We start from the raw sequence: 26,162 nt of genomic DNA, 5'->3' as shown, positions 1-26,162 counted from the left end.
CACCACCACCAAGGAGGTACCAAGTTGCATGGATTTCTAGACATGAAGCTGCCATGCTGAGTCAGACCTTTGAATGCATCAAGGTCAGTACTGACTACTCAGACTGGCAGCAGCTCTCCGGGGTCTCGGGCGGAGGTCTTTCCCATCACCTACCGCCTGGTCCTTTTTAACTGGAGATGCCGGGGATTGAACCTGGGACCTTCTGTATGCCAAGCAGAGGCTCTTCCACGGAGCCATGACCCCTCTTTGCAGCTCTCCAGGGTCTCAGGTGGAAGTCTTTCCCGTCACCACCTGCCTGGTCCTTTTTAACTGGAGATGCCGGGGATTGAACCTGGGACCTCCTGCATGCGAGGCTCTACCTTTGAGCCACAGCCTCTCTTCACAGCTCTCCAGGGTCTCAGGCGGAGGTCTTTCCCATCACCTCCTGCCTGGTCCTTTTTAACTGGAGATGCTGGGGATTGAACCTGGGACCTTCTGCATGCCAAGCAGAGGCTCTGCCACTGAGCCACAGCCCCTCTTTACAGCTCTCCAGGGTCTCAGGCTGAGGTCTTTCCCCATCCCCTCCTGCCTGGTCCTTTTGAACTGGAGATGCCGGGGATTGAACCTGGGACCTCCTGCATGCCAAGCAGAGGCTCTGCCACTGAGCTACAGCCCCTCTTCACAGCTCTCCAGGGTCTCAGGCTGAGGTCTTTCCCATCACCTCCTGCCTGGTCCTTTTTAACTGGAGATGCTGCCGGGGACTGAACCGGGGACCTTCTGCAAGCCAAGAAGAGGCTCTGCCACTGAGCCACGGCCCCTCTTTGTCCCTCTTTGCTCCGGTCCCCTAAGGTCCTTGGAGTAAGAGAGGGATCAACAGGCGAAGTGATGTTTCAGCAGGCGCTGCTTCCACGGTTAAAATGGCAGCAACTGCCTGAAGTGTGCTCTTTCTTTAAACTCAGTCTTGAGCCCTGAGGATATGACTGTCGTCGTGTATTAGGATTATCTTACAAGACTTTTGTAGCGGTCATGGCTCAGTGGCAGAGCCTCTGCTTGGCATGCAGAAGGTCCCTGCTTCAATCCCAGGCATCTCCAGTTAAAAAGGACCAGGCAGGAGGTGAGTCGCCACCTGAGACCCTGGAGAGCGGCTGCCAGTCAGAGCAGCCGATACTGACCTTGATGGACCAGGGGTCTGATTCAGTAAAAGGGGGCCTCATGGGTTCATGCACAACCACAGTTTGGTGTAGTGGTTAAGTGCGCAGACGCTGATCTAGGAGAACCGGGTTGGATTCCCCGCTCCTCCACGTGCAGCTGCCGGATGACCTTTGGCAAGCCACAAGTTCTCTCAGAGCTGTTCTCTCAGGAGCAGTTTCTGTCAGAGCTCTCTCAGCCCCACCTACCTCACAGGGTGTCTGTTGTGGGGAGGAGAAGGGAAAGGAGTTTCTAAGCTGCTCTGAGACACCTTTGGGTAGTGAAGGGTGGGGGGTAAACCCAATCTCCTCCTCTTCCTCCTCCTCCTCTTCTTCTTCTTTGCCCAAAGGGGACCCAAAGCAGCTCACGCCCTTCTCCTCTCCTCCCTTTTACCCTCACAACAACCCTGCATGGTAGGGCTGAGAGTGCGTGACAGGCCCAAGGTCACCCAGCCAGCTTCCATGGCATGAGTGGGGATTCGAACCCGGTTCTCCCGGATACTAGTCCAACCCTCTCAAGCACTGCGCCACACTGGCATGTCCTGCTTTGTTCCTTCACCTACAAACCAAGATTCTAAAGCACTGTTCAGTCCAGGTTTAAAAGGAGATGGTCAAAACGAACGTGCAGTTAGGTTAGGACCCGAATGTGTGGGGCACCTGCCCTCCAGTAAGCGCGATTCGATCGGAGCTGTCCGTTGTGTGGTAGGGTTATTTTACGCGACTCAGTCTTCTTGTTCGAAGGAGGGAATGGAGGTTCGGGAGGGAGGGCCGCGTCTTGGGGTTCGAGGCACTGAGAGTTCACCATTTTGCATGCAAAATCGCAGCCTTTGGCAATCGCTTCCGGTTGTCTTCTGTTCTTTTTTCTTTTTTTATAACACAATTTATTGGGATAACACATAATCAAACATATATCAAAATAACTTGTTCTATATCCTTTTCTCCTTACCCACCCCCCTTTTTTGGCTTCCCACAGTGTCCCAAACTCCAGCCCATATCTTGAGTTTTCTTCATACATCCCTATCCCTTTATTAGACATCTATAGGTAACTTCTCTTTCAACTGTTGTCCTTATATATTTATTTCTATTTCTATTGACTTTTCAATTTTAATAACTATCAAAGCAAAGCAAATTGTCCTTTACATCCCAGTGTTTCTCTAAATACTCTTTAAAGTCTTTCCAGACTGCAAAAAGTTCTTCTGCTTCCAAATTTTTAAGTTTCCTTGGCATTTTGTCCATTTCAACCATAAAAAGTAGCTTCTTTATCCATTCTCCAACTTCTGGGACCCGGTTGTCTTCTGCTCTGAGTCTTCTCCCTCCCTCCCTAGTGAATAAACAACCTGTGGTCTCATGTCTCCTCGCTGTTTCAGATTGGAGGCAGAAAGGCCGGGCTGGCAGGCTTCTTGGTCTGGCCCGCTTTGCAGGGCTGGTTTTTTGTAATGCCCCTTTCCTGCCCCTCTCTCCTCAGGTTTCCCCGTCCACAGTGAAGAGCCGTTTGCCCTCTTACTCTTCACCATGGTGACCAAGTTCTGTAGTGGGCACGCTCCACACTTCCCCATGAAGAAAGTCTTGCTCCTCCTCTGGAAGGTGCTGGTGGTGAGTGAGGACCCCTCCTCGGTAATACGTGCTTGGGGGGAGGTCCCTTTCCTCTGCGTAGTGTGTGTATGGGGGGGGGGACACACGCTAGCAGAAGACGGAAGTGGCAGAATGGATTCTGGTTGAGGACATTCTTTTGCACGGATACTCCGTGCACGCAAGCAGAAAGGTAGCCCAGAAGGGAGAGAGTTTCTGCTTCCCTTGCAGTGATATTTTTTTCCCCCGTCTTTCATGGAATCACAGAGTTGAAAGGGGTCATACAGGCCATCGAGTCCAACCTCCTGCTCAATGCAGGATCAGCCGACAGTATCCCTGACGAGTGTTCGATAGAATCATAGGTTTCGTCGTTTGCAAGGATAGATTTCATTGTTTGCAAAGATAAAAATAATAGCTTGCAAAGATAATTCTTCCCTCTTCACACGCCTGTATTCTTTTTTTTTTTTTGTATTTTTCATGTGCACATGAGCATGAGTGTGCAAAGTCCTACATTTAGGTACAAAAAATCACAGGCACAGATATAGAATGGGAGGGACTTGGCTTGACAGCAGCACATGTGAAAGGGATCTACGTAGGTGTTCTGGTGGATCACAAGCTAAACATGAGCCTGCAGTGCGATGTGGCTGTGAAGAAAGCGAATGCAATCTTAGGAGGCATTCACAGAAGCCTTGTGTCCAGATCACGGGAGGTGGTAGTTCCGCTCTATTCTGCTATGGTCAGGCCTCACCTGGAGTCCTGTGTCCAGTTCTGGGCACCACATTTTAGGAAGGATGTTGACAAGGTTGAGCGTGTCCAGAAGAGGGCAACCAGGATGGTGAGTGAGTTGGACTCCAAGTCTTACGAGGAAAGGCTGAAAGAGTTGGGTCTGTTTAGCCTGGGAAAGAGAAGGCTTAGAGGGGACACGATTGCAGTCTTCAAGTATCTGAAGGGCTGTCATGTAGAAGATGGAGCAGATCTATCCTCTCTTGCTCCGGATTGCAAGACTAGATCTAATGGGTGGAAATTACAAGGGAGTCAATACCAGCTAAATATCAGGAGAAACTTCCCGACTGTAAGGGTGGTTGAGCAGTGGAACAGACTGCCTTGGGAGGTGGTGGAGGCTCCTTCGCTGGACATTTTCAAGCGGAGGCTGGATGGCCATCTTCTGGGGAAGTTGTATGGCTATCTTTCGGCTGTGCTCCTGCAGAGTACAGGGGGTTGGACTAGATTACTTGAAAGGTCCCTTCCGACATTCTATGAATTCTATGTGTGTGTGTACCTGGAAGTCATGGTAACCTCTGGTGACTGCCCTTACCGGGGGCCTGGAGGATATTCAGAGAGGTGGCGGAATAAAGCCTGCCCCCGCCTCTGGGATTCCAAGGAGGTCTTCCCATCCAAGTACTTGCCAGAGTCGACCCTGCTTAGCTTCCGAGATCTGACGAGATCGGGCTCGTCTGGGCTAGAAGACTCAGGGCCACATGCCTGTATTCTGAGTTGGTCTGGTCTCTTTTTGGCCACTTTGTTTCCTTGCACGCGTCAGTCGGGCACCTCCAGTCCCACCCTGCAGGGGTGTCGTGTTTTCTGTCCCCGCAGTTCACTCTGGGCGGTTTCGAAGCCCTCCAGGCCATGAAAGTGAGGAAGCGGGGGGAGCTGGCTCTCCCGCCTCTGCCAGAGGACAGCATTCAGGTCATGCGCAGCATGCGGGCTGCCTCTCCCCCCGCCTACACCATCGAGCTGGTGGAGCAGCAGCAGAAACGGGGTCACCGGAGCAGGAGGGTAAGAGCCAGGCGGCGGAGGGGAGGGGGGGGTCGGGGGCAATGCTCCCTCTAAGCTGTGGAGTCTTGCGAGCAAAAATCAACTTTTGTGAGCCTACTGGCACTGAAGTTTATTTATTTATATTTATTTATTTTTCGTATTTATACCCCGCCCTCCCCAGTGGGCTCAGTTGTGAGCGAGCGATTTGGCTACTGCATAAATCAGTTTGCTCTGGAGCCCTCCTCCCTGAGCGAAGACAAAAATGTGTGAGCTGGAGGCTAAAAAGCTGTGAGCCGGCTCACACTAACTCAGCTTAGAGGGAACACTGGGCGGGGGGATGTTTGATTACCCTCCTGGTCCCAGGTGTGCTGGGAACTGGGATGTGGGGGGGGGGTTGCCTCTCATTTAGGGTTACCAGTCTCCAGATGGGACTAGAAGAAGAAGAGATTGGATTTATACCCCGCCCTTCACTAACGTCTCCCCCTCTTCCCGCACGCAGCCGCTGATGAAGCAAGACAGCCTGGACATCTACAACGAGCGAGACCCCTTCAAGAACGACGAGCTGGGGGCAGACGAGGAAGAGGCCGACGAGGTCGATAGCGGGATCGAGGGGGAGCTGGACCTGTTGGAGCGGGACACGGTCGTCCAGCCAGTCTCGGTGCCACGCCCGCCGGTCGAAAGGGTCTCCTTCCCCAAGGGTCTGCCCTGGGCCCCCAAAGTCAGGTACTTCCCCCCCTCGCTTCCCCGCCCTTGCCCTATGCAGAGAATGCTCTTGGGGGTCGATAGTAATAGCACAATGTTGGGGATCCACGCTCTCCCGAAGAACGATGCCATGTTTCTGCCACTAGTTGAATTTTTTAATTATTTTTTATTTAATTTTTTCACATTTATATCCCGCCCTCCTCAGTGGGCTCAGGGCGGCTGACAAGGGCAGGACAACAGCCATGCCGAGATAAAACATATAAAAACATAATAAAACATTCAACATTAAAACCACAGTGTTCAATCCGTTACTAATGTCCTAAGTCCAAGATGGTAACTCCACAGTTACAGATGGTACTCCCATAAAGTACGTGTCCAGTGACGATGGCCGCAGCTCTTCTACGATTTCCAGCTTCTTCCTTGGGCCTCGTTGATGCATCCCTTAAGATACGATTTGGCAGCCCTAGGTGGCGGCTCCTACTCAAAGGCCTGGCGGAAGAGCTCTGTCTTGCAGGCCCTGCGGAACTGCATATGGTCCCGCAGGACCCAGATCTCCCCCGGGAGCTCATTCCACCAGGTAGGAGCCGCCACCGAAAAAGCCCTGACCCTGGTCGCAGCTAGTTTAATTTCCTTGGGCCCCGGGATGACTAACAGATTTTGGGCCCCAGACCATAGTGCTCTTGGGGGAACATGTGGGGCAAGGTGGTCCTGTCGTAGAACCATAGAGCTGGAAGGGGCCATACAGACCATCTAGCCCAACCCCCTGCCCAATGCAGGACCAGCCTAAAGCATCCCTGACAAATATTCATCCAGCCTCTTCTTCAAAGCTGCCAGTGAAGGGGAGCTCGCCACCTCCCTGGGCAGCTGATTCCGCCTCTGAACCACTCTGACCAGGAAAAAGTGTTTCCCAATATCCAGCCGATACCTTTCTGCCTGTAATTTAATCCCGTTGCTTCGGGTCCTCTTCTCTGCTGCCCACTGCAACAGTTCCTTGCCCTCCTCCACATGACAGCCTTTCAGATATTTAAAGAGAGCAATCCTGTCCCCCCTCAAGTCTCCTCTTCTCCAAACTAAACATTCCCAGGGCCCTCAGCCTTTCCTCGTAGGGCTCAGTCTCCAGACCCCTGATCGTCCCCGTCGCTCTCTTCTGCACCCTCTTGATTTTGCCCACATCCTTTTGGAAGTGAGGCCTCCAGAACTGCACACAGGGCTCCAGGTGCGGCCTGACCCAGGCAGTATACAGAGAGGGGCGATGACCTCCTGCGATTTCGATGCTATGGCCCTTTTAATACAACCCAAGACTGAATTTGCCTTTTTTGCCACCGCATCACACTGATGGCTCATATTCAGTTTCCAGTCCACCCCTACCCCAAGATCTCGTTCGCATACACCACTCCCCAGAAATGTATCCCCCATCCAATATTTGTGCTTGACGTTCTTGTGGCCCAGATGTAGTCCACGGGATTCCGGCGTGGGTTGTGTCCTCTTGTCCTATTCATCGCATTGTTTTCTTTCCACCTGTTCAGAGCGGCCTTTCAGGGCCAAACGGGCTTCTCTCGAACAAGCCCTGTGGGTCATAAACAGTGAGGTTGCTCTCTGGTGCTGGTTCATTCTTCCTTTGAGGAAATCAACTGAGCCCCCTCAGGCGGGGCTTGACCAATCCACTCAAGTGCTGTCCTTGGCCTAAAAAATATCAGATTTCAGAAGGAATCTTTCACCTCTGGGTGTTCGCTCTTCTGAGCGCAAATGCCGCTCCGTTCTGCAGAGCTGGAGGCTGCAAGATGGCTTGGGGAGGGGCCGTGGCTCAGTGGCAGAGCCTCTGCTTGGCGTGCAGAAGGTCCCAGGTTCAATCCCCGGCATCTCCCGTTAAAAGGACCAGGCAGGAGGGGATGGGAAAGACATCTGCCTGAGACCCTGGAGAGCTGTAAAGAGGGGCCGTGGCTCAGTAGCAGAACATCTCCTTGGCGTGCAGAAGGTCCCAGGTTCAATCCCCGGCATCTCCCGTTAAAAGGACCAGGCAGGAGGGGATGGGAAAGACCTCCACCCGAGACCCTGGAGAGCTGTAAAGAGGGGCTGTGGCTCAGTGGCAGAGCCTCTGCTTGGCATGCAGAAGGTCCCAGGCTCAATCCCCGGCATCTCCAGTTAAAAGGACCAGGCAGGAGGGGATGGGAAAGACCTCATCCTGAGACCCTGGAGAGCTGTAAAGAGGGGCCGTGGCTCAGTGGCAAAGCCTCTGCTTGGCATGCAGAAGGTCCCCGGTTCAGTCCCCGGCAGCTCCAGTTAAAAAGGACCAGGCAGGAGGTGATGGGGAAGACTTCTTCTTTAAATAAATAACTTTTTCTTATATAATACAGCAACGATTTACAATAGCACATACTATTAGGGAACCACTACAATAAAAACATAATTAATAACAAAAAAAGCACAAGGGCAGTAAAACCAAACAGCTATTCAATATATAGCTATAACCTTCAAAGTATCTGGAAGTGCCTTTTTTCAGCTTACCGTGTCTTTCCACATACTCAAGAAAGGGAAACCAGCATTTCAAAAAACCTGATTGGAACTCTGGATTCTCTGCCAAGGATATAGCTTCTGATCTTTTCTCCATGACCAGGTATTCCCATAACTTATTAAACCACATCATGGAGGATGGCTGTTTACTATTTGGCCAATGCCTAGCCACTAAAGTCTTGGCTGCCACCGATATATCAGAGATGAGATCTTTCCTGACAGCAGGAACATCTTTTCCCTCCCATAAATTAAGCAAGACAAGTTTTGGCCTTTTAGGGATATTGTGCCCAGTAATGTCATTACTTGAGCCAGGAGCTGCGGTGGCTCAAGTGGTTAAGACGCCGAACTGCAGGCTGTGGAAGGTCGGTAGTTCAGCAGTTCGAGACCCGGGTGCCGCATGACGGAGTGAGTTCCCGTCTCTAGTTCCAGCTCCTGCCAACCTAGCAGTTCAAAAGCAAGAAATGGCAAGTAGAGAAATAGGTACCACTTCGGTGGGAAGGTCACAGCGTTCCGTGCGCCTTGGTGTCTAGTCATGCCGGCCACATGACCACGGAAACGTCTTAGGACAGCGCTGGCTCTTCGGCTTTGAAACGGAGATGAGCACCGCAACCCTAGAGTCGGACTCGACTGGCTTTCGAGCAAGGGAACCTTTACCTTTACCTTTAATGTCATGAATCAGTTTAAGAACAGTGGTCCGACATTGCACCATAACAGGGCATGTCCACCAGCCGTGAATGTAAGACTTCTGCCTGAGACCCTGGAGAGCCCCTGCCTGTCTGAGTAGACAATACTGACTCTGATGGACTAAAAGTCTGCTAGAGCGACTGCTTGGCATGCAGAAGGTCTCATGTTCAAACCTCACCATCTCCAGTGAAAAAGCCCAGGCAGGAGGGGATGGGACAGATCTCTCTGCCCGAGATCCTGAAGAGCTGCTGCCAGTCTGAGTAGACAATACTGACACTGATGGAGCTTCATGGCAGCTTCATGCATTTCTCTCATGCTGCTGAGCTACCGGTGGGATTTGTTGCCCATACTGAGTTAAGGATGTGTGCCTACTTCTCCCCCCCCCCCACAACTGCTCCTCTACTTGGTGTAGTGGTTGGGAGCACGGACACTAATCTAGGAGAACCAGGTTTGCTTCCCCACGCCTCCACATGCAGCTGCTGGTGTGACCTTGGGTCAGTCACAAGTCCTCTCAAGAGCTGTTCTCTCAAGGGCAGTCCTCGAGAGAGCTCTCTCAGCCCCACCTGCCTCACAGGGTGTCTGTTGTGAGGAGGGGAAGGGAAAGGAGATTGGATGCTGCTCTGAGACTCCTTTGGGTAGTGAAGGGCGGGGTATAAATCCAGTCTCCTCCTCCTCCCTCTTCTTCCTCCTCTTCCTCCTCCTCTTCCTCTCTTCCAGGCAGAAAGATATCGAACACTTCCTGGAGGCGAGCAGGAACAAATTCATTGGCTTCACCCTCGGCCAGTGAGTATTACGCAGCTGGGGCAGAGCTGCCAATTGTGGGTCAGGAGATTCCTGGAGATTTGGGGGTGGAGCCTGGGGTGGAGGGCAGGATTTGGAGTGGGGAGGGACCTCCGTCGGGGTACGTAGTGGGGGCGGTCAGACTTGCTCAACGTAAGAGCCACGTAGAATAAAACTCAGGTGCCTGAGTGCCGCAAGACACGAACAGATATTTACACCCACGTTTTTTATTTTAAAAACAGGCAAATTTGTTTCTTATGAACATCATAAATGAGACCGCCAAAAATAAAAACAAAAAGGGATAAAAACAGATACTGATAATGATATTTATTTGTCCAATTGTATTTATTTGTTTGCTAATGATATTTATTTGTCTAAGAGAGAGAGAGAGAGAGAAAGATATAAAGGTGGAAAGAATGAAAGAGGTGGAAAGAAAGAGAGAGAGAGAGAGAGAAAGCAAATAGAGGGGGGAGGAAAGGGTGAAAGAGAGAGAGAGAAAACAAGGAAAGCAAATAGATGGGAGGGAGAGAGACGAAGCACGCCTCCCCTTCGCTTCCCCAGCTGCCCTGCCGGGAGCCGCACAATATGTGTGAAAGAGCCGCATGTGGCTCCCGAGACGCAGTTTGGCCATCCCTGGCATATAGTCACCCTCCAGAGCAGCCGTTTCTTCCAGGGGAGCTGATCTCTGCAGTCTGGAGACGAGCTGTGATTCTGGGACATCTCCAGGCTGCTCCTGGAGGCTGGCAACCCCACATTCTGGGAGAGGGAAGAAACTCTGGGGGGGGCCCTACCTCGTGCCACTTGTCCCTGAACGTGGCTCCCTCCCTGTCTTCCCCTCTGTCAGCTACGCTGCCATGAGTGTGGAGATGTTTTAGTATTGCTTTGCATTCCTTCCCATGCGCTTAATTGCTTCAGAGCTGTAACGCTTATCTTTGATGTTGTACTGGTGGAGAATGTGGTGTCTGTCGTCCGTGGGAGCGTCTCCGTTCCCAGCTTCGCAACCCTTAGAGAGTCCAACAGTATCCCGCGCGCGGGAGCACTCTTAATTGGTGATTGCTAAGGGGGGGGGGGCATACGAATGCCCTATATCCTATTATGCGCACAGGTATCCCGCCATTCCTAACAGTGTTCATGTTATCGCATCTATGGCTTTTCAATAAAAGTAAAACCTTCCTAGAAGCGTGTACTTCGTTGATTAGCTGTGGGTCCTGACACCCTCCTTTCTCCTTTCTGTTTCCCCAGGGACACAGATACCTTAGTCGGCCTCCCGCGCCCCATCCATGAAAGCGTGAAGACTCTGAAGCAGGTAGTTCCAAAGTTTCCTAGCAAAGAAGTGGGGGTGGGCGGGCTGCAGACACCGTCGTCTTCGCATGTGTGAAATTCACAGCTGTCTCCTGGGGGTCAAACTCTGGTGGCTGATCCGTTGGGCCACCCTGGCGGTGGCGCAGAGGGGGAAACTGCGGGGGCTCCTGGATTTGAATCCGGCTCTTCGACAGCAGACCAAATGTGGCTATCCGCTGAAACTTCTTAGTCGGGGATTCCAGTGATTATGGGGCAGGACTGGCCCTTTCCCGACTCCCTGGCTAGAGAGGCTTTACCTAGCAGGTTGGTTCGCTGGCTTGAAGTTCCTGCAGTTCCTTCTTTTGACCAGCTGCTTTCGGGGCGCAGCAAGTAAGCAAGCGGCACCTGATGCTGTGGGAGTTTGAACCATAGAGAGCTGGGACAGCGGCTAAAGCAGCTTCCTAGAGGGGAGGGACCATGGCTTAGCGATAGAGCATCAGCTCGGCATGCAGAAGGTCCCCGGTTCAATCCCCGGCATCTCCAGTTAAAAAGGACCAGGCAGGAGGTGATGGGAAAGACCTCCGTCTGAGACCCTGGAGAGCTGTGAAGAGGGACTGTGGCTCAGTGGCAGAGCCTCTGCCTGGCATACAGAAGGTCCCAGGTTCAATCCCCGGCATCTCCAGCTGAAAGGACTTTGACAGTAGGTGATGGGAAAAACCTCTGCCTGAGACCCTGGAGAGATGCTGCCAGTCGGAGTAGACAAGACTGACCTTGATGGACAGATGGTCTGGTTCAATATAAGGCGGTGGCTCAGTGGCAGAGCCTCTGCTTGGCATGCAGAAGGTCCCAGGTTCAGTCCCCGACATCGCCAGTTAAAACGGACCGGGCAGGAGGCGATGGGAAAGACCTTTTGTCCGAGACCCTGGAGAGCCACTGCCAGTCTGAGTAGACAATACTGACCTTGATAGACCAAGGGTCAGATTCAGTCGAAGGCAGCTTCAAGTGTGTTCATGTCTGCATTCGTTTCGCCAGTGTTTGTGTGTTTTAAGGGTCCTGATTTTAGATCTCTTCCCTTCCTCTCCCTCTTTGCCTTCAGCACAAGTACATTTCCATCTCCGATGTGCAGATCAAGAATGAAGAGGAGCTCGAGAAGTGTCCCTTGTCTTTGGTAAGCCGCTTCCAAGGGGTCTATTCAAAGACTTCAAGAGAGCCATCCCGTCCCCCTCCAATGTCCTCTTCTCTGGACTGAACATTTCCGAGTCCCTCAGCCTTTCCTCATAGGGCTTGGTCTCCAGGCCCCCAATCATCCTCATCACTCTCCTCTGCTTCCGTCCCCCTTGTTCATTTCATGTGTCCTTAAGAACATATTTTTGACTACTTCTGGAGTTCTGGCCCTGCTGGTGGACCTCCTGATGGCCCCTGGGTTTTGGCCACTGTGTGACACAGAGTGTTGGACTGGAGGGGCCATTGGTCTGATCCAACATGGCTTCTCTTATGTTCTTATATGGAACAGACATCCATCAGTGGCTATTAGCCACAAGGTCTAGAGGGGACACTCTGTCTGGGGCAGTGATGTTCTATCTTCTTGATGCTTGGGTGACAAAAGTGGGAGGACTTCTGGAGTTCTGGCCCCACTGGTGGACCTCCTGATGGCACCTGGGTTTTGGCCACTGTGTGACACAGAGTGCTGGACTGGAGGGGCCACTGGCCTGATCGAACATGGCTTCTCTTATGTTCTTAGTGGCTGTTAGCCACAAGGTATAGAGGGAACACTCTGTCTGGGGCAGTGATGCTCTGTCTTCTTGGTGCTTGGAGGGCAACAGTGGGAGGGCTTCGGGTGTTCCGGCCCCTCTGGTGGACCTCCTTATAGCCCCTGGGTTTTGGCCACCGTGTGACACAGAGTGTTGGACTGGGTGGGCCATTGGCCTGATCCAACATGGCTTCTCTTATGTTCCTATGTCTGGGGCAAGGGATGCCCTGTATTCTTGGGGCTTGGGGGGTGGGCAACAGTGGGAGGGCTTCTAGTGTCCTGGTCCCACTGCTGGACCTCCTGATGGCCCCTGGGTTTTGGCCACCGTGTGACACAGAGTGTTGGACTGGGTGGGCCATTGGCCTGATCCAACATGGCTTCTCTTATGTTCCTATGTCTGGGGCAAGGGATGCCCTGTATTCTTGGGGCTTGGGGGGTGGGCAACAGTGGGAGGGCTTCTAGTGTCCTGGTCCCACTGCTGGACCTCCTGATGGCCCCTGGTGTTTTTGGCCACTCTGTGACACAGAGCGATGGACTGGGTGGGCCACTGGCCTGATCCAACATGGGCTTCTCTTATGTTCTTATGTCTGGGGCAAGGGATGCTCTGTATTCTTGGAGCTTGGGGGGTCAACAGTGGGAGGGCTTCTGGAGTTCTGTCCCCACTGGTGGACTTCCCGATGGCCCCTGGTATTTTTGGCCCCTGTGTGACACAGAGTGATGGACTGGGTGGTCCACTGGCCTGATCCAACATGGGCTTCTCTTACGTACTGTGCCTTACAGCTTTTCTTTCCCGCCCCTCCCCTTCTTCCAGGGGGAAGAGGATGTGGAAGAGACCCCCTGTGAAATACTGTACCGGGCGATGTTGTACAACTTGCCACAGTACATGGTGCGTAACTTGTGTGTGCATTAGAAGAGACTGCATAGTATGTGCATAAGCAGGAAGGCCGCTCAGAATTCTTGCAATGGTAGGAAAAAGTTGAAAGAGAGGATCCTGGGGATCGAGCCCAAACATGTGCTGTGGGGCTTGCAGTAGGTTCCTCCTGGCTCTCCTTGGCTAGATCTACTTACCCAGATTTGATCACGTTCTTGTGGGAGACACTTGTATTGTTGCCGATCTTCCTCTGTACTGACCTTGTGGAGTTGGGTGCGGGGAGGGACGGCTTCTTTGTTTTGCAGGGGTGCGTGGAGGGGGTCCTGGATTCGATGCATGACATCTCTGCTTCAATCCATTGGCACCTTTAAGGAAGCAGGCTTGCAAAAGATCTGGATGGCCCAGCTTAGTTTGGACTTGTCGGAGCTGGGGAACTAACAGGGTCAGCCCTAGAGATGTAAAATTTCCGGAAATTTTGAAGCACGGGAAAAAAACCCGGGTTTTTTCAGGGAGGGGAACGGAAATTTTCGGGAAAATTATGGGGGGGAAATGCTACATTAGCACTTCTTTTTTCTTCTCCGGATATTGAAAGTCATTCTGTTACTTTAGGAATATAAAATACGACTATGGACATTTTTACTTGGCATGAAATGATCACAACTAGCATATTAAAATATAGTGCATCCAAACAGTCATTACAAACAGAATACCCGCCCACATGCAAAAACAAAACCCTGAAACCTTTTTCTTTTCTTGTGACAACAGCACCTCCTAAAGGAAGAAATACATCTTGTTCTTGCATTGGAGAGTTCAGTTTGTAACCTAGGACTTGCTTGTCCTCCATGCCCACAGAAATCAGATCAATCTGAGACCATACATATTTTTTTAGAAATGATTTGGAAAATATTTGAACACCTTTTCTTAAAATACTTGATTCATCATGTTAAAATAAAATGTTCCATAATCAATCTCCCCCCCCCTTTTTCTTTTCTTTTTTCAATTTTTCGAAAAAAAACAAAAAAGGCTTCAGGGGAAAAAACTGTTTTTTTTCCGGGGGTTTTCCGGGCCTTCACATCTCTAGTCAGCCCTGGTTAGTACTTGGATGGGAGACCACCGAGGAAGTCCAGGGTTGCTTTGCAGAGGCAGGCAAGGGCAGTGAATTCCAAATGTCAATTACTCTTTGGGGGAAGAAGTACTTCCTGTTCTAAGCTTAAAGGTAAAGGTAAAGGTTCCCTTGCTCGAAAGCCAGTCGAATCCGACTCTAGGGTTGCAGTGCTCATCTCCGTTTCCAAGCCGAAGAGCCAGCGCTGTCCGAAGACGTTTCCATGGTCATGTGGCCGGCATGACTAAACACCAAGGCGCACGGATCGCTGTTCCCTTCCCACCGAAGGGGTACCTATTCATCTACTTGCAATTTCTTGCTTTCGAACTGCTAGGTTGGCAGGAGCTGGAACTAGAGACGGGAGCTCACTCCGTCATGCGGCACACCCGGGTCTCGAACTGCTGAACTACCGACGTTCCACAGCTTGCAGTTCAGCGTCTTAACCACCAGAGCCACCACAGCTCCTTTGGGTTGATGTACATAGAGTTAAAATTATATAATTAAGATCTTGCGTTACAAGTTAAAACCCAGGTCCTACAATAGCAGTCACATACAAAACCGCCAGAGCTTAGTCTGGCCTTCAATTTGCAGGAGGGACAGGAAACTCCTTGCAAAGAAGAGGGATATGGGATGAGGCTGCCCGGAACCCAGGCTGGATTTAAGACCTCCCCTTCTTAGAATGAAAGGGGGGGAGAGAGGCGAGGAGATACCTGTAGGCACCACAGCAGGGCCCTCCTTTAGGGACTGACGGTTTCCGTCCCTGCTTCCTGCAGATAGCGTTGCTGAAGATCCTTCTGGCCGCCGCCCCGACCTCCAAAGCCAAGACGGACTCTATCAACATCCTGGCCGATGTCCTACCTGAAGAGATGCCGTGAGTCCTTGATTGACGGACAGCTGCCGGAGGGGAGCGGGGCTGTCTCCGAGCCGATAGAGCTAGGCGGCAGCTGAAGGGCTGTCTGGTTTCTGGGAAGGAGGAAGGGGTGGATTTGGGTCTTGGAAAGTGAAATTTGCAACGTCACTGAAGGGTATAAGTTTCGCCCCCTTTCCGGAAGGCTGGCTCCTTCAGTTTGAGGGCAGCGACCTTAGCTCATGGGTGTCTTTTCCGGCAGCAACACATCATTACCGTGGTGACTGAGGGGAACCTCCACATGCGGAGGCACTAGCTCTCTGAATCCCAGAGCCAGGAAGCTACATCAGGAGAAGGCCTCGGCCTCCATGCCCTGTTGTTGCCCTTCCAGAGGAACTGGCTGGCCGCTGTGTGAGGCAGGAGGCTGGACTAGATGGACCCTCACTGGTCTGACCCAGCAGGGCTCTTCTGGTGTTCTTATGAAGGCCTCGGCCTCTGTGCCGTTTTGTTGGTCCTCCAGAGGAACTGGCCGGCCTCTGTGTGAGACAGGATGCTGGGCTAGATGGACCCTCACTGGTCTGATCCAGCAAGGTTCTTCTGATGTTCTTATCAAGGTCTCAGCCTCCCTGCCCCGTTGTTGGCCCTCCAGAGGAACAGGTTGGCCACTGGGTGAGACCGGATGCTGGACTAGAGGGACCCGCAATGGTCTGATCCAGCAGGGCTCTTTTGGTGTTCTGATCAGGGGAAGACCTCGGCCTCTCTGCCCTGTGGTTGGCCCTCCAGAGGAACTGGTTGGCCCCCGTGTGAGGCAGGAGGCTGGACTGGATGGACCTTCACTGGTCTGACCCAGCAGGGCTCTTCTGAGGTTCTTATAAAGGCCTCGGCCTCTCTGCCCTGTGGTTGGCCCTCCAGAGGAACTGGTTGGCCCCCGTGTGAGGCAGGAGGCTGGACTGGATGGACCTTCACTGGTCTGACCCAGCAGGGCTCTTCTGAGGTTCTTATAAAGGCCTCGGCCTCTCTGCCCTGTGGTTGGCCCTCCAGAGGAACTGGTTGGCCCCCGTGTGAGGCAGGAGGCTGGACTGGATGGACCTTCACTGGTCTGACCCAGCAGGGCTCTTCTGAGGTTCTTATAAAGGCCTCGGCCTCTCTGCCCTGTGGTTGGCCCTCCAGAGGAACTGGTTGGCCCCCGTGTGAGGCAGGAGGCTGGACTGGATGGACCTTCACTGGTCTGACCCAGCAGGGCTCTTCTGAGGTTCTTATAAAGGCCTCGGCCTCTCTGCCCTGTTGTTGGTCCTCAAGAGGAACTGATTGGCCCCTGTATTAAGACAAGTCGATAGAGCTAGTTTTATTCAGGTACAAGCTCTCCCTTCTCTGTGAGGACAGAGCTGCACGTTCTCCCCCCACCCCCAATAGCTAGCAATCCAAAACAGTCCAGAGGAGCCTGAGCGGTGGGTTTTGCCTTCTGACACACTTCCGGTGACGTCAGGGGGTGTGGCGTATGCAAATAAGTTATGCTAATGAGCCCCTGCACCTCTTTTTCTACGAAATGACCCCTGCATAGAAGGAATGTCTTACAGTGGCTAAGTGGAACCTCCATGTTCAGAGGCAGTGTACCTCTGGATAATGGGGGCCGGGAAAGCTGTAGCCTTGCACGCCCGGCTTGCAGACTTCCCGGAAACAGCCTCTGTGGGCCACAGTGAGGTCCAGTCGCCCCTCGGTTGGGTCCGGCAGGGCCGCTCTCACGTTTGGTCTCTTTCTCCTGGTCCAGCATCACCGTCCTGCAGAGCATGAAGCTGGGCATCGACGTGAACCGGCACAAGGAGATCATTGTGAAGAGCATCTCGGCTCTGCTGCTCCTGCTCCTGAAGCATTTCAAGCTGAACCACGTTTATCAGGTGAGCTTCCCGGGGGGCTCGAAGAGCTCAAACGGGCTTTCCTGTCCCTCGGCTCCTCCGCTGAGAGTTGCATTACTGCTGGGTTTTTTTTAAAACAGATTTATCTGTCGTTCGGGAGCATTTCACTGTGCTTACTGGACTGAGTCCCAATTTCTTGCCTGGTTTGAAGCAGGGTCACGGAGGCCTAAAATGGCCCAGGTTTCCATGTGATGACTGCAATTCTTGTAGCATCGCGAAGGCCTGAAACAGCCCTGGCTACCACGTGATGACTGCAGTTCTTGCGGCATCGCGAAGGCCTGAAACAGCCCTGAATACCACGTGATGACTGCAGTTCTTGCAGCATCGCGAAGGCTTGAAACAGCCTAACTACCACGTGATGGCTGCAATTCTTGCGGCATCATGAAGGCCTGAAATAGCCCAGGCTACCAAGTGATGACTGCAGTTCTTGCGGCATCGTGAAGGCCTGAAACAGCCATGGCTACCACATGATGGCTGCAGTTCTTGCGGCATCGTGAAGGCCAGAAACAGCCCTGGCTACCACGTGATGGCTGCAGTTCTCGAAGCAATGTGAAGGCCTGAAACAGCCCAGGCTACCACACGATGACTGCAGTCCCACAAAAGCCCAGAAGACCCCAGGCTTCTGATTGATGACTGCAGTTCTCACACACGTGATGGAGATGTCTAAACCCAGCGGCTGACAGGACTTTTGGCAGAACTGGCGAGCGCCGTGTGCTGCGAGCACCCAATCCCTTTCCTCTTATTTTTTTTCCAGTTTGAATACGTCTCGCAACACCTGGTGTTTGCCAACTGCATCCCGCTAATCCTGAAGTTCTTCAACCAAAACATCATGTCCTACATAACTGCCAAAAACAGGTAATGGTGTACAGGCCAATGAAGCCCCTTCCCCGGGTCCTTTCCCCTCGCAGGCCCCGAGGCTGTTTTAAATTTTTTATTTATTTATTTATTTACCTTTGGTTTATATACCACCCTTGATCCCTAAGGGGTCCTCAGAGCGGTTTACAACTGTACTACTATTATTTGTAGTAGTTAATTAACCTACCTAGGGCCACATATTTCACAGGGGAGGGAATGCTCCCTCTGAGCTCTGTAGTCTTGTGAGCAGAAATCCTACTTTTGTAAACGATCTGTAGCGGCAGGGAACTGAGGAGAGCCGGTTTGGTGTAGTGGCCAGCAAGGCTCCCTCTGAGCGCTGTAGTGAGCAGAAATCCTACTTTGTGAGCTGCTGGCATGAAAGTGGTGAGCGGGAGATTTGGCTGCTGCATCAATCAGTTTGCTCTGGAGCCCTCCTTCCTGAGCGAGGGCAAAAATGTGTGAGGCGGAGGCTAAAAAACGGTGAGCTAGCTCACACTAGCTCAGCTTAGAGGGAATGCTGGACTGGCCAGGAGCACTAATCTGCGGAACCCGGGTTTGATTTCCCACTCCTCCTCCACATGCAGCTGCCTGTGTGACCTTGGGTCAGTCACAAGTTCTCTCAGAGCTGTTCTCTCAAGGGTGGTTCTTGAAAGAGCACCCTCAGCCCCAACTCCTCCACCTGCAGCTGTTGGATGACCTTGGGTAAGCCATAGTTCTGCCACAGCTGTTCTTGAAGAAGAGCAGTTTCTGTCAGAGCTCTCTCAGCCCCACCTACCTCACAGGCAGTGTTCCCTGTAAGCTGAGTCAGCGTGAGCCAGCTCACAGTTTTTTAGCCTCTGGCTTACACATTTTTGTCTTAGCTCAGGAAGGAGGGCTCCAGAGCGAACTAATTATGCAGTAGCCAAATCACCTGCTCACAACTTCAATGCCAGCAGCCCACCAAGAACAATTTTTGCACACAGAACTCCATAGCTTAGAGGGAGCATTGCTCACAGGGTGTCTGTTTTGGGGAGGGGAAGGGAGAGGAGATTATAAGATGCTGTGAGACTCCTTAAGGTGGTGAAGGGCAGGGTATAAATCTCTTCCTCCTCTTTTTCTTCTCTTCCTCCTCTTCCTCTTCTTCCTCTTCCTCCTTATTCTCCTCTTCCTCTTCTTCTTCCTCTTCCTCCTCTTCCCAACCATTACAAGCACCTGCAGGGCCCCCGCTCTGGATGCTCCTGCCTTCCGTGATTAGGCAGGTGGGGCAACCCAGGAGGAGGCCTTCTTGGTAGTGGCCCCAAAGCTCTGGAACCCGAAAAAATTGTCCGCCCTCTTCCGTCACCGTTTTCTACTGGCGGGTGAAGACTTCTTTGTTTCGTTTGGCATTCCCTCAGTGACCTGGCTGGCCCAGGCTAACCTGATCCCGTCAGATCTCAGAAGCTAAGCAGGGTCAGCCCCAGCTAGTCCTTTGATGGGCGACCTCCATGGTATACCAGGGCTGGGATGCAGGGGCAGGCAAGGGCAAACCACCTCTGAAATGCCTGTTGCTTTAAAAAAAAACCCCAAGTCTAACTCGCCCCCCAGTGGTGCATAATGCTAAAAAGAGCTGGAACTTGTGGCGGCCAGACAATCTTAGGATCTCCTGGCTATACAACACACACGGCCAGACGGTAATTCGTTAATTTCCCTCGGTGATTCCCCTCCTTCCTAACCCATGTCTTTATGTTTTGTATGGTTTTTTTAACTCTGTTTTTTAAAACGTTTCAGTAATGTATGTTTGAGGGAGTTGGTTGTAACGGTTTCTAAAATGTGAGTTTATCGATAAAATAAATAAATGCCCGGCGCTGTCCCTTTCTGTCTCCCTGAAGCATCTCAGTCCTGGATTATCCCGCCTGCACAGTCCATGAGTTACCGGAGCTCAATGCAGAAAGTTTGGTAAGTGGAAGGAAAATGACGTAAGAATGTAAGAAGGGCCTGCCTACCCATGCTGGATCAGTCCAGTGGTCCATCCAGTCCAGCATCCGGTCTCACACAGGGGCCAGCCAGCACTACCCAAAGGAGTTCCAGAGCGGCTTACAAACTCCTTACCCTTCCCCTCCCCACAACAGACACCCTGGGAGGTAGGTGAGGCGGAGAGAGTTTTTGACAGAAACTGCTCTTTTTCAAGAACAGCTCTGGGAGAACTACGGCTTGCCCAAGGTCATCCAGCCAGGTGCAAGTGGAGGAGTGGGGAATCAAACCCGGTTCTCCCAGATTAGAGTCCACTCCACTACACCAAACTGGCTCTCTCTCACAAGCTAGTAGCAACGCTCCCTCTAAGATGTGGAGTCTTGTGAGCAAAAATTCTACTTTGTGAGCTACCGGCATTAAAGGTGTGAGCGAGCGATTGGGCTGCTGCATAGGTTAGTTTTCTCTGGAGCCCTCCTTCCTGAGCCGAGACAAACAATGTGTGAGCCGGAGAACAAAAAACTGTGAGCCAGCTCACACTAACTCAGCTTAGAGGGAACATTGGCTAGTAGCCATTGACCGACTTCTCCTCCATGAATCTATCTCATCCCCTTTTCAAGCTGCTTATTCTTGTGGCCGTCACTACATCCTCTGGCTGCGAATGCCACATTTTAATCACTCTCGTGTAAATGAGTTTTTTCTTTCGTCTGTCCTGATGTAAAGTAGTATTTCCTGTTTGGTGCCGTGTAGCCAGTTTGGTGTGGTGGTTAGGACCGCGGACTCTAATCTGGGAGAACCGGGCTTGATTCCCCACTCCTCCACGTGCAGCCACTGGTGTGACCTTGGGTCAGTCACAAGTTCTCTCGGAGCTGCTCTCTCACAAGGAGTCCTCGAAAGAGCTCTCTCAGCCCCACCTCCCTCGTGGGTTGTCTATTGTCAGAAAAGGGAAGGGAAAGGAGATGGTCAGTGGCTGTGAGACTCCCTTGGGTAGTGAAGGGTGGGGTATAAATCCAGTCTCTTCTTCTTTTGTCCGTTGTGATTTCTTGTATCCCAGGTTCCCAACTGCAGCCTTTTTTTCACCTCGATCCGTCCTCTGTAAAATTAGTATAATAACATCCTTCTTGACAGTTTGGTGTGAGAGCCAGTTTGGTGTCGTGGTGAAGTGCGCGGACTCTAATCTGGGAGAACTGGGTTTGATTCCCCACGCCTCCACTTGCAGCTGCTGGATGACCTTGGGCGAGCCATAGTTCTGTCGGAGCTGTTCTTGAAAAAGAGCAGTTTCTGTCAGAGCTCTCTCAGCCCCACCTACCTCAGAAGGTGTCTGTTGTGGGGAGGGGAAGGGGAAGGATTGTGAGCCACTCTGAGACTCCTCTGGGTAGTGAAGGGTGGGGCATAAATCCAATCTCTTCTTCTCTCAAGAGCAGTTTCTGTCAGAGCTCTCTCAGCCCCACCTGCCTCTCAGGGTGTCTGTTGTGGGGAGGGGAAGGGAAAGGCGTTTGTGAGCCACTCTGAGACTTCTTCCGGTAGTGAAGGGCCATGGGGTATAAATCCAATCTCTTCTTCTCTCAAGAGAGCTCTCCCAGCCCCACCTGCCTCCCAGGGTGTCTGTGGTGGGGAGGGGAAGGGAAAGGAGTTTGTAAGCCACTCTGGGACACCTTTGGGTAGTGAAGGGCCATGGGGTATAAACCCAATCTCTTCTTCTCTCAAGAGCAGTTATCAAGAGAGCTCTCTCAGCCCCACCCGCCTCACAGGGTGTCTGTGGTGGGGAGGGGAAGGGAAAGGCGTTTGTAAGCTGCTCTGGGACACCTTTAGACACCCTGTGAGGTAGGTGGGGCTGAGAGAGCTCTTGACAGAAATTGCTCTTTTATCAAGAACAGCTCTTATCAGAACTACGGCTTGCCCAAGGTCATCCAGCCAGGTGCAAGTGGAGGAGTGGGGAATCAAACCCAGTTCTCCCAGATTAGAGTCCGCGCACTTAACCACTACACCAAACTGGCCCTCTCTCACAAGCTAGTAGCAACGCTCCCTCTAAGGTGTGGAGTCTTGTGAGCAAAAATTCTACTTCTTGAGCTCTTGGCATTAAAGTTGTGAGCAAGTGATTGGGCTGCTGCATAGATTAGTTTGCTCTGGAGCCCTCCTTCCTGAGCCGAAACAAACAATGTGTGAGCCGGAGGCCAAAAAACTGTGAGCCAGCTCACACTAACTCAGCTTAGAGGGAACATTGGCTAGTAGCCATTGACCGACTTCTCCTCCATGAATCTCTCATCCCCTTTTCAAGCTGTTTATTCCTGTGGCCGTCACTACATCCTCTGGCAGCAAATGCCACATTTTAATCACTCTTGTGTAAATGAGTTTTTTCTTTCGTCCGTCCTGATGTAAAGTAGTATTTCCTGTTTGGTGCCGTGTAGCCAGTTTGGTGTGGTGGTTAGGAGGGCGGACTCTAATCTGGGAGAACCGGGTTTGATTCCCCACTCCTCCACATAGCGTGTCCAGAAGAGGGCAACCAGGATGGTGGGAGGGTTGGAATCCAAGTCTTATGAGGAAAGGCTGAGAGAGCTGGGTCTGTTTAGCCTGGGAAAGAGAAGGCTTAGAGGGGACATGATTGCAGTCTTCAAGCATTTGAAGGGCTGTCATGTAGAAGATGGAGATCTATTCTCTCTTGCTCCGGATTGTAAGACTAGATCTAACAGGTGGGAATTACAAGGGAGTCGTTACTGGCTAAATATCAGGAGAAACTTCCTAACTATTAGAGTGGTTGAGCAGTGGGACAGACTGCCTCTGGAGGTGGTGGGTGCTCCTTTGCTGGACGTTTTCAAGCGGAGGCTGGACGACCATCTCTCGGGTATGTTGCTGGGCTATCTTTCGGCTGTGCTCCTGCAGAGTGCAAAGGGTTGGACTAGATGACCTGCAAGGTCCCTTCCAACTCTAACATTCTATGATTCTATGAAATCCTAGCATAGTAGAATGGCATCTGTATCGCTTCAGTACATGGGAGACAGGCATTTTCCCATGATCCCTTGCAAGCAGAAAACTAGCAGATAAGGGAAGCAAATGCTTGCCTGTCTCTTTCCCCCCTTTTGTGCTAGTTCTTTACTCGATGGGGGGGGATTAATTGCAGGGAGCCATTCAAATAGTATCCGTCGCCTACCGTATTTATTTTATTGGACGGGATTTAAACCCTTCCTTTTGGCCCTCATTAGGGTAGGCAAGAGGCTAGCAAATGTGCATGTAGGCAAGGTTTGAATTTCTTTTAAGGACTTCATGAACGAGAGGAGCCCCCAGGGTGCCTGGAAATGGGTCTTGGTTGGGCCGGGTCCCACTTTGAAATGAGTCTTACTCGGGGGTGGGGGAATGACTCCAGATGTGGATTTGTGCCGGACCTTTCCCCTGAGACAACAGTGCCCTCTAGTGGCAGTTTCTGCAAACTCTGGTTTCGCTGTTCATCAACAGTGAGTTTTCCGCCCTGACCTGGATAGCCCAGGCGTCTCCTCTTCTTCTTCTTGACAAAATTAGGATGGGGACAAATTCACTTGGATGCACTTAGTGCATCTAGAAATCAGCAGCAGCGGGGGGTGGCAGGGATGAACTTTAGATTCAGAGCAGAGTGGAATTGCACCTCCGCTCCCCAAAATGGAGGAGCATCTGTCCCTGGAAGGAGAAAACCTGTTTGGAATCTCTGCCATCGTAGATCTGTACTGGCTGTACCTGTGGCTTGAATAAACCGGGCCCCCCCACACATGCTTGGCCTAACCTACCTCACAGGGTTGTTGTGAGGATGAAATGGGGAATTACCAGCCAGGGCGACTGAGGGACAATTATCCCATTGGGAAGAAAGTCAGAGTATGAATGAAGACTGGCATGAAGCGGTACAAATTAGGTACAAAAAAATCAAAGGCGCAGATATTGAGTGAGGGAACGGACCTGCCACAGGAGTTTCAGAATGTAAGAGAAGCCCTGTTGGATCAGGCCAGTGGCCCATCCAGTCCAACATTCTGTGTCACACATCAGGAGGTCCAGCAGTGAGGCCAGAACTCCAGGAGCACCCCCATTCTTGCCCCACATTACCAAGAAGACAGAGCATCACTGCTCCCTAAGTATAAGAACACAAGAGGAGACCTGTTGGATCAGGCCAGTGGCCTATCCAGTCCAGCACTCTGTGTCACACAGTGTCCAAAAACCAGGGGCCATTAGGAGGTCCACCGGCATTGGGGCCCAAGCACCAAGAATACAGAGCATCACCTGCCCCAGACATAAGAAGACAAGAGAAGCAAACGCTGGATCAGGCCAATGGCCCATCCAGTCCAATACTCTGTGTCACACAGTGGCCAAAAACACCAGCTGCCATCAGGAGGTCCATCAGTGGGGCCAGGACACTAGAAGCCCCTCCCACAGTTGACCCCCCCCCCAGCACCAAGAATACAGAGCCTCACTTGCCCCAGACAAAAGAAAGTTTTTTGCACAGAGTTGTAAATATTTATCTGTTTCATTTATATCTCAGTTTTGTCCCCAATGGGATCCCTGAGCGTCTTAGGTCGTTCTCCTCGCCTCCCTTTTATCCTCACAACAATCCTGTGAGGTAGGTGTGGTAGGTGAGGCTTAAGTGTGTGTGTGTGTGTGTGTGTGACTGGCCCACGATCACCCCAGCAAGTTTTCACAACAGGGCAGGGATTCAAACCTAGGTCCAGGGCTATTTTGGGGCAGGAACGCACAGGAACGGAGTTCCGGCGGGCTCCCAAGTTGGCCACGCCCAGCAGGAACTTCATTAGCATAATCTGCCACACCCAACAGCAGAAACTCATTAGGATTGGCTACATTAGGGGGGGTGGCCTAACATGCAAAGGGGTTCCTGCTACAAAAAAGGCCCTGGGTTTTGACAACAAACAAGGTAAACAGAATAAGAAGCAAAAGGTGGGTGTGGCTGGATGAGCACACTTCTAGTAACATGGGGGTGTGGCCTATAATGCCAATGAGTTGCGCTGTCAGGGGTGTGGCCTAGTAGGCTAATGAGTTCCAGCTGGGCTTTTTCTACAAAAAGAGCCCTGCCTAGGTCTCTCTACCAGCGACAGAAGTGTCATTTTTTTCCACCTTCCTGTTCGTTTGCAGGAGACGGGAGACAACAACCAGTTCTGCTGGCGGAACCTTTTCTCTTGCATCAACCTACTGAGGATCCTCAACAAACTGACCAAGTGGAAACATTCCCGGACGATGGTGAGGAGGGGGCTGGCCTGCTGGCCTGGGAGGGGGGGTTGGGGAGGGGGAGAGACCGCATCCGGGTACAGTGTCATAGAGCCCAGTCTCCAAAACAGTCAGTTTCTCCTGGGGAGCTGATCTGTATCGTCTGGAGATCAACTGGAATACTGGGAGATCTCTAGGCCCCACCTGGAGGTGGGCATAAGAACATCAGAAGAGCCCTGCTGGATCAGACCAATGAAGGGTCTATCTGGCCCAGCATCCTGTGTCTCACACAGGGGCCAACCAGTTCCTCTGGAGGACCAGCAACAGGGCAGAGAGGCCGAGGCCTTCATAAGAACATCAGAAGAGCCCTGCTGGGTCAGACCTGTAGTTCATCCAGTCCAGCATCCTGTGTCTCACACGGGCCAGCCAGTTCCTCTGGAGGCTGAGGCCTTCATAAGAACATCAGGAGAGCCCTGCTGGATCAGACCAGTGGTCTACCTAATCCAGCATCCTGTCTCACACAGGAGCCAACCAGTTCCTCTGGAGGGCCAACAACAGGGCAGAGAGGCCGAGGCCTTCATAGGAACATCAGGAGAGCCCTGCTGGATCAGACCAGGGGTCCATCTAGTCCAGCCTCCTGTCTCACACAGTGGCTCACGCTGTGACTCACGAAAGCTCCTCCCCTGCCACAAATTTTGTTAGTCTTCAAGGTGCTTCTGGACTCTTGCTGTTTTCTACTGACCGTGCATTATAAGGCCTTAAAGAGCTCTCAGAAGAAATGCACGTTAGTACAGTTCTCTTGCGTCTTCCCTCCGTGGTGCGCGGGTAGATGCTGGTGGTGTTCAAGTCGGCGCCGATCCTGAAGCGGGCCCTGAAAGTGAAGCAAGCCATGATGCAGCTCTACGTCCTGAAGCTGCTGAAGATCCAGACCAAGTACCTGGGGCGCCAGTGGCGCAAGAGCAACATGAAGACCATGTCTGCCATCTACCAGAAAGTGCGCCACCGCATGAACGACGACTGGGCTTATGGCAACGGTGAGTGGGGGGAGAGCCTCTTGATTTCCAGTTTCTGCGCCAGCTGATAAAAACCATGAAAACATAAGGGAAGCCATGTTGGCCATAGATGGATATAATATAATATAATAGCCACAGAGGGACATAAGAACATAAGAGAAGCCAATGTCGGATCAGGCCAATGGCCCATCCAGTCCAACACTCTGTCACACAGTGGCCAGAAACACCAGGTGCCCTCAGGAGGTCCAGCAGTGGGGCCAGG

The 26,162-nt window shown here is 52.0% G+C and overlaps 1 protein-coding gene across 1 annotated transcript in view; it reads left to right on the top strand.

Annotated features, from left to right (window-relative positions):
* The window catches only part of STRIP2 (striatin interacting protein 2), a gene marked incomplete at both ends in the record, with an annotated part of 36,194 nt that extends 10,273 nt beyond the window's left edge, over positions 1-25,921 (top strand). Inside the window, 13 exons of the mRNA XM_015420858.1 lie at positions 2,632-2,759; positions 4,329-4,511; positions 4,990-5,213; positions 9,105-9,170; positions 10,410-10,473; positions 11,545-11,616; positions 13,010-13,084; positions 14,945-15,042; positions 16,787-16,913; positions 17,686-17,786; positions 19,634-19,700; positions 24,816-24,920; positions 25,717-25,921. Of these exons, the coding sequence (XP_015276344.1) occupies positions 2,632-2,759; positions 4,329-4,511; positions 4,990-5,213; positions 9,105-9,170; positions 10,410-10,473; positions 11,545-11,616; positions 13,010-13,084; positions 14,945-15,042; positions 16,787-16,913; positions 17,686-17,786; positions 19,634-19,700; positions 24,816-24,920; positions 25,717-25,921 (1,515 nt within the window). The remainder of the gene's footprint in view (positions 1-2,631; positions 2,760-4,328; positions 4,512-4,989; positions 5,214-9,104; positions 9,171-10,409; positions 10,474-11,544; positions 11,617-13,009; positions 13,085-14,944; positions 15,043-16,786; positions 16,914-17,685; positions 17,787-19,633; positions 19,701-24,815; positions 24,921-25,716) is intronic.
* Between the last annotated feature and the right edge of the window lie 241 nt (positions 25,922-26,162).

This window comes from Gekko japonicus, unplaced genomic scaffold, assembly GCF_001447785.1.
Source record: "Gekko japonicus isolate JY-2015 unplaced genomic scaffold, Gekko_japonicus_V1.1 scaffold2223, whole genome shotgun sequence".
In the NCBI taxonomy this organism is placed as follows: Eukaryota; Metazoa; Chordata; class Lepidosauria; order Squamata; family Gekkonidae; genus Gekko; species Gekko japonicus.
The sequence above is the reverse complement of the archived record's forward strand: the minus strand, read 5'-3'. Positions and strand labels throughout refer to the sequence as shown.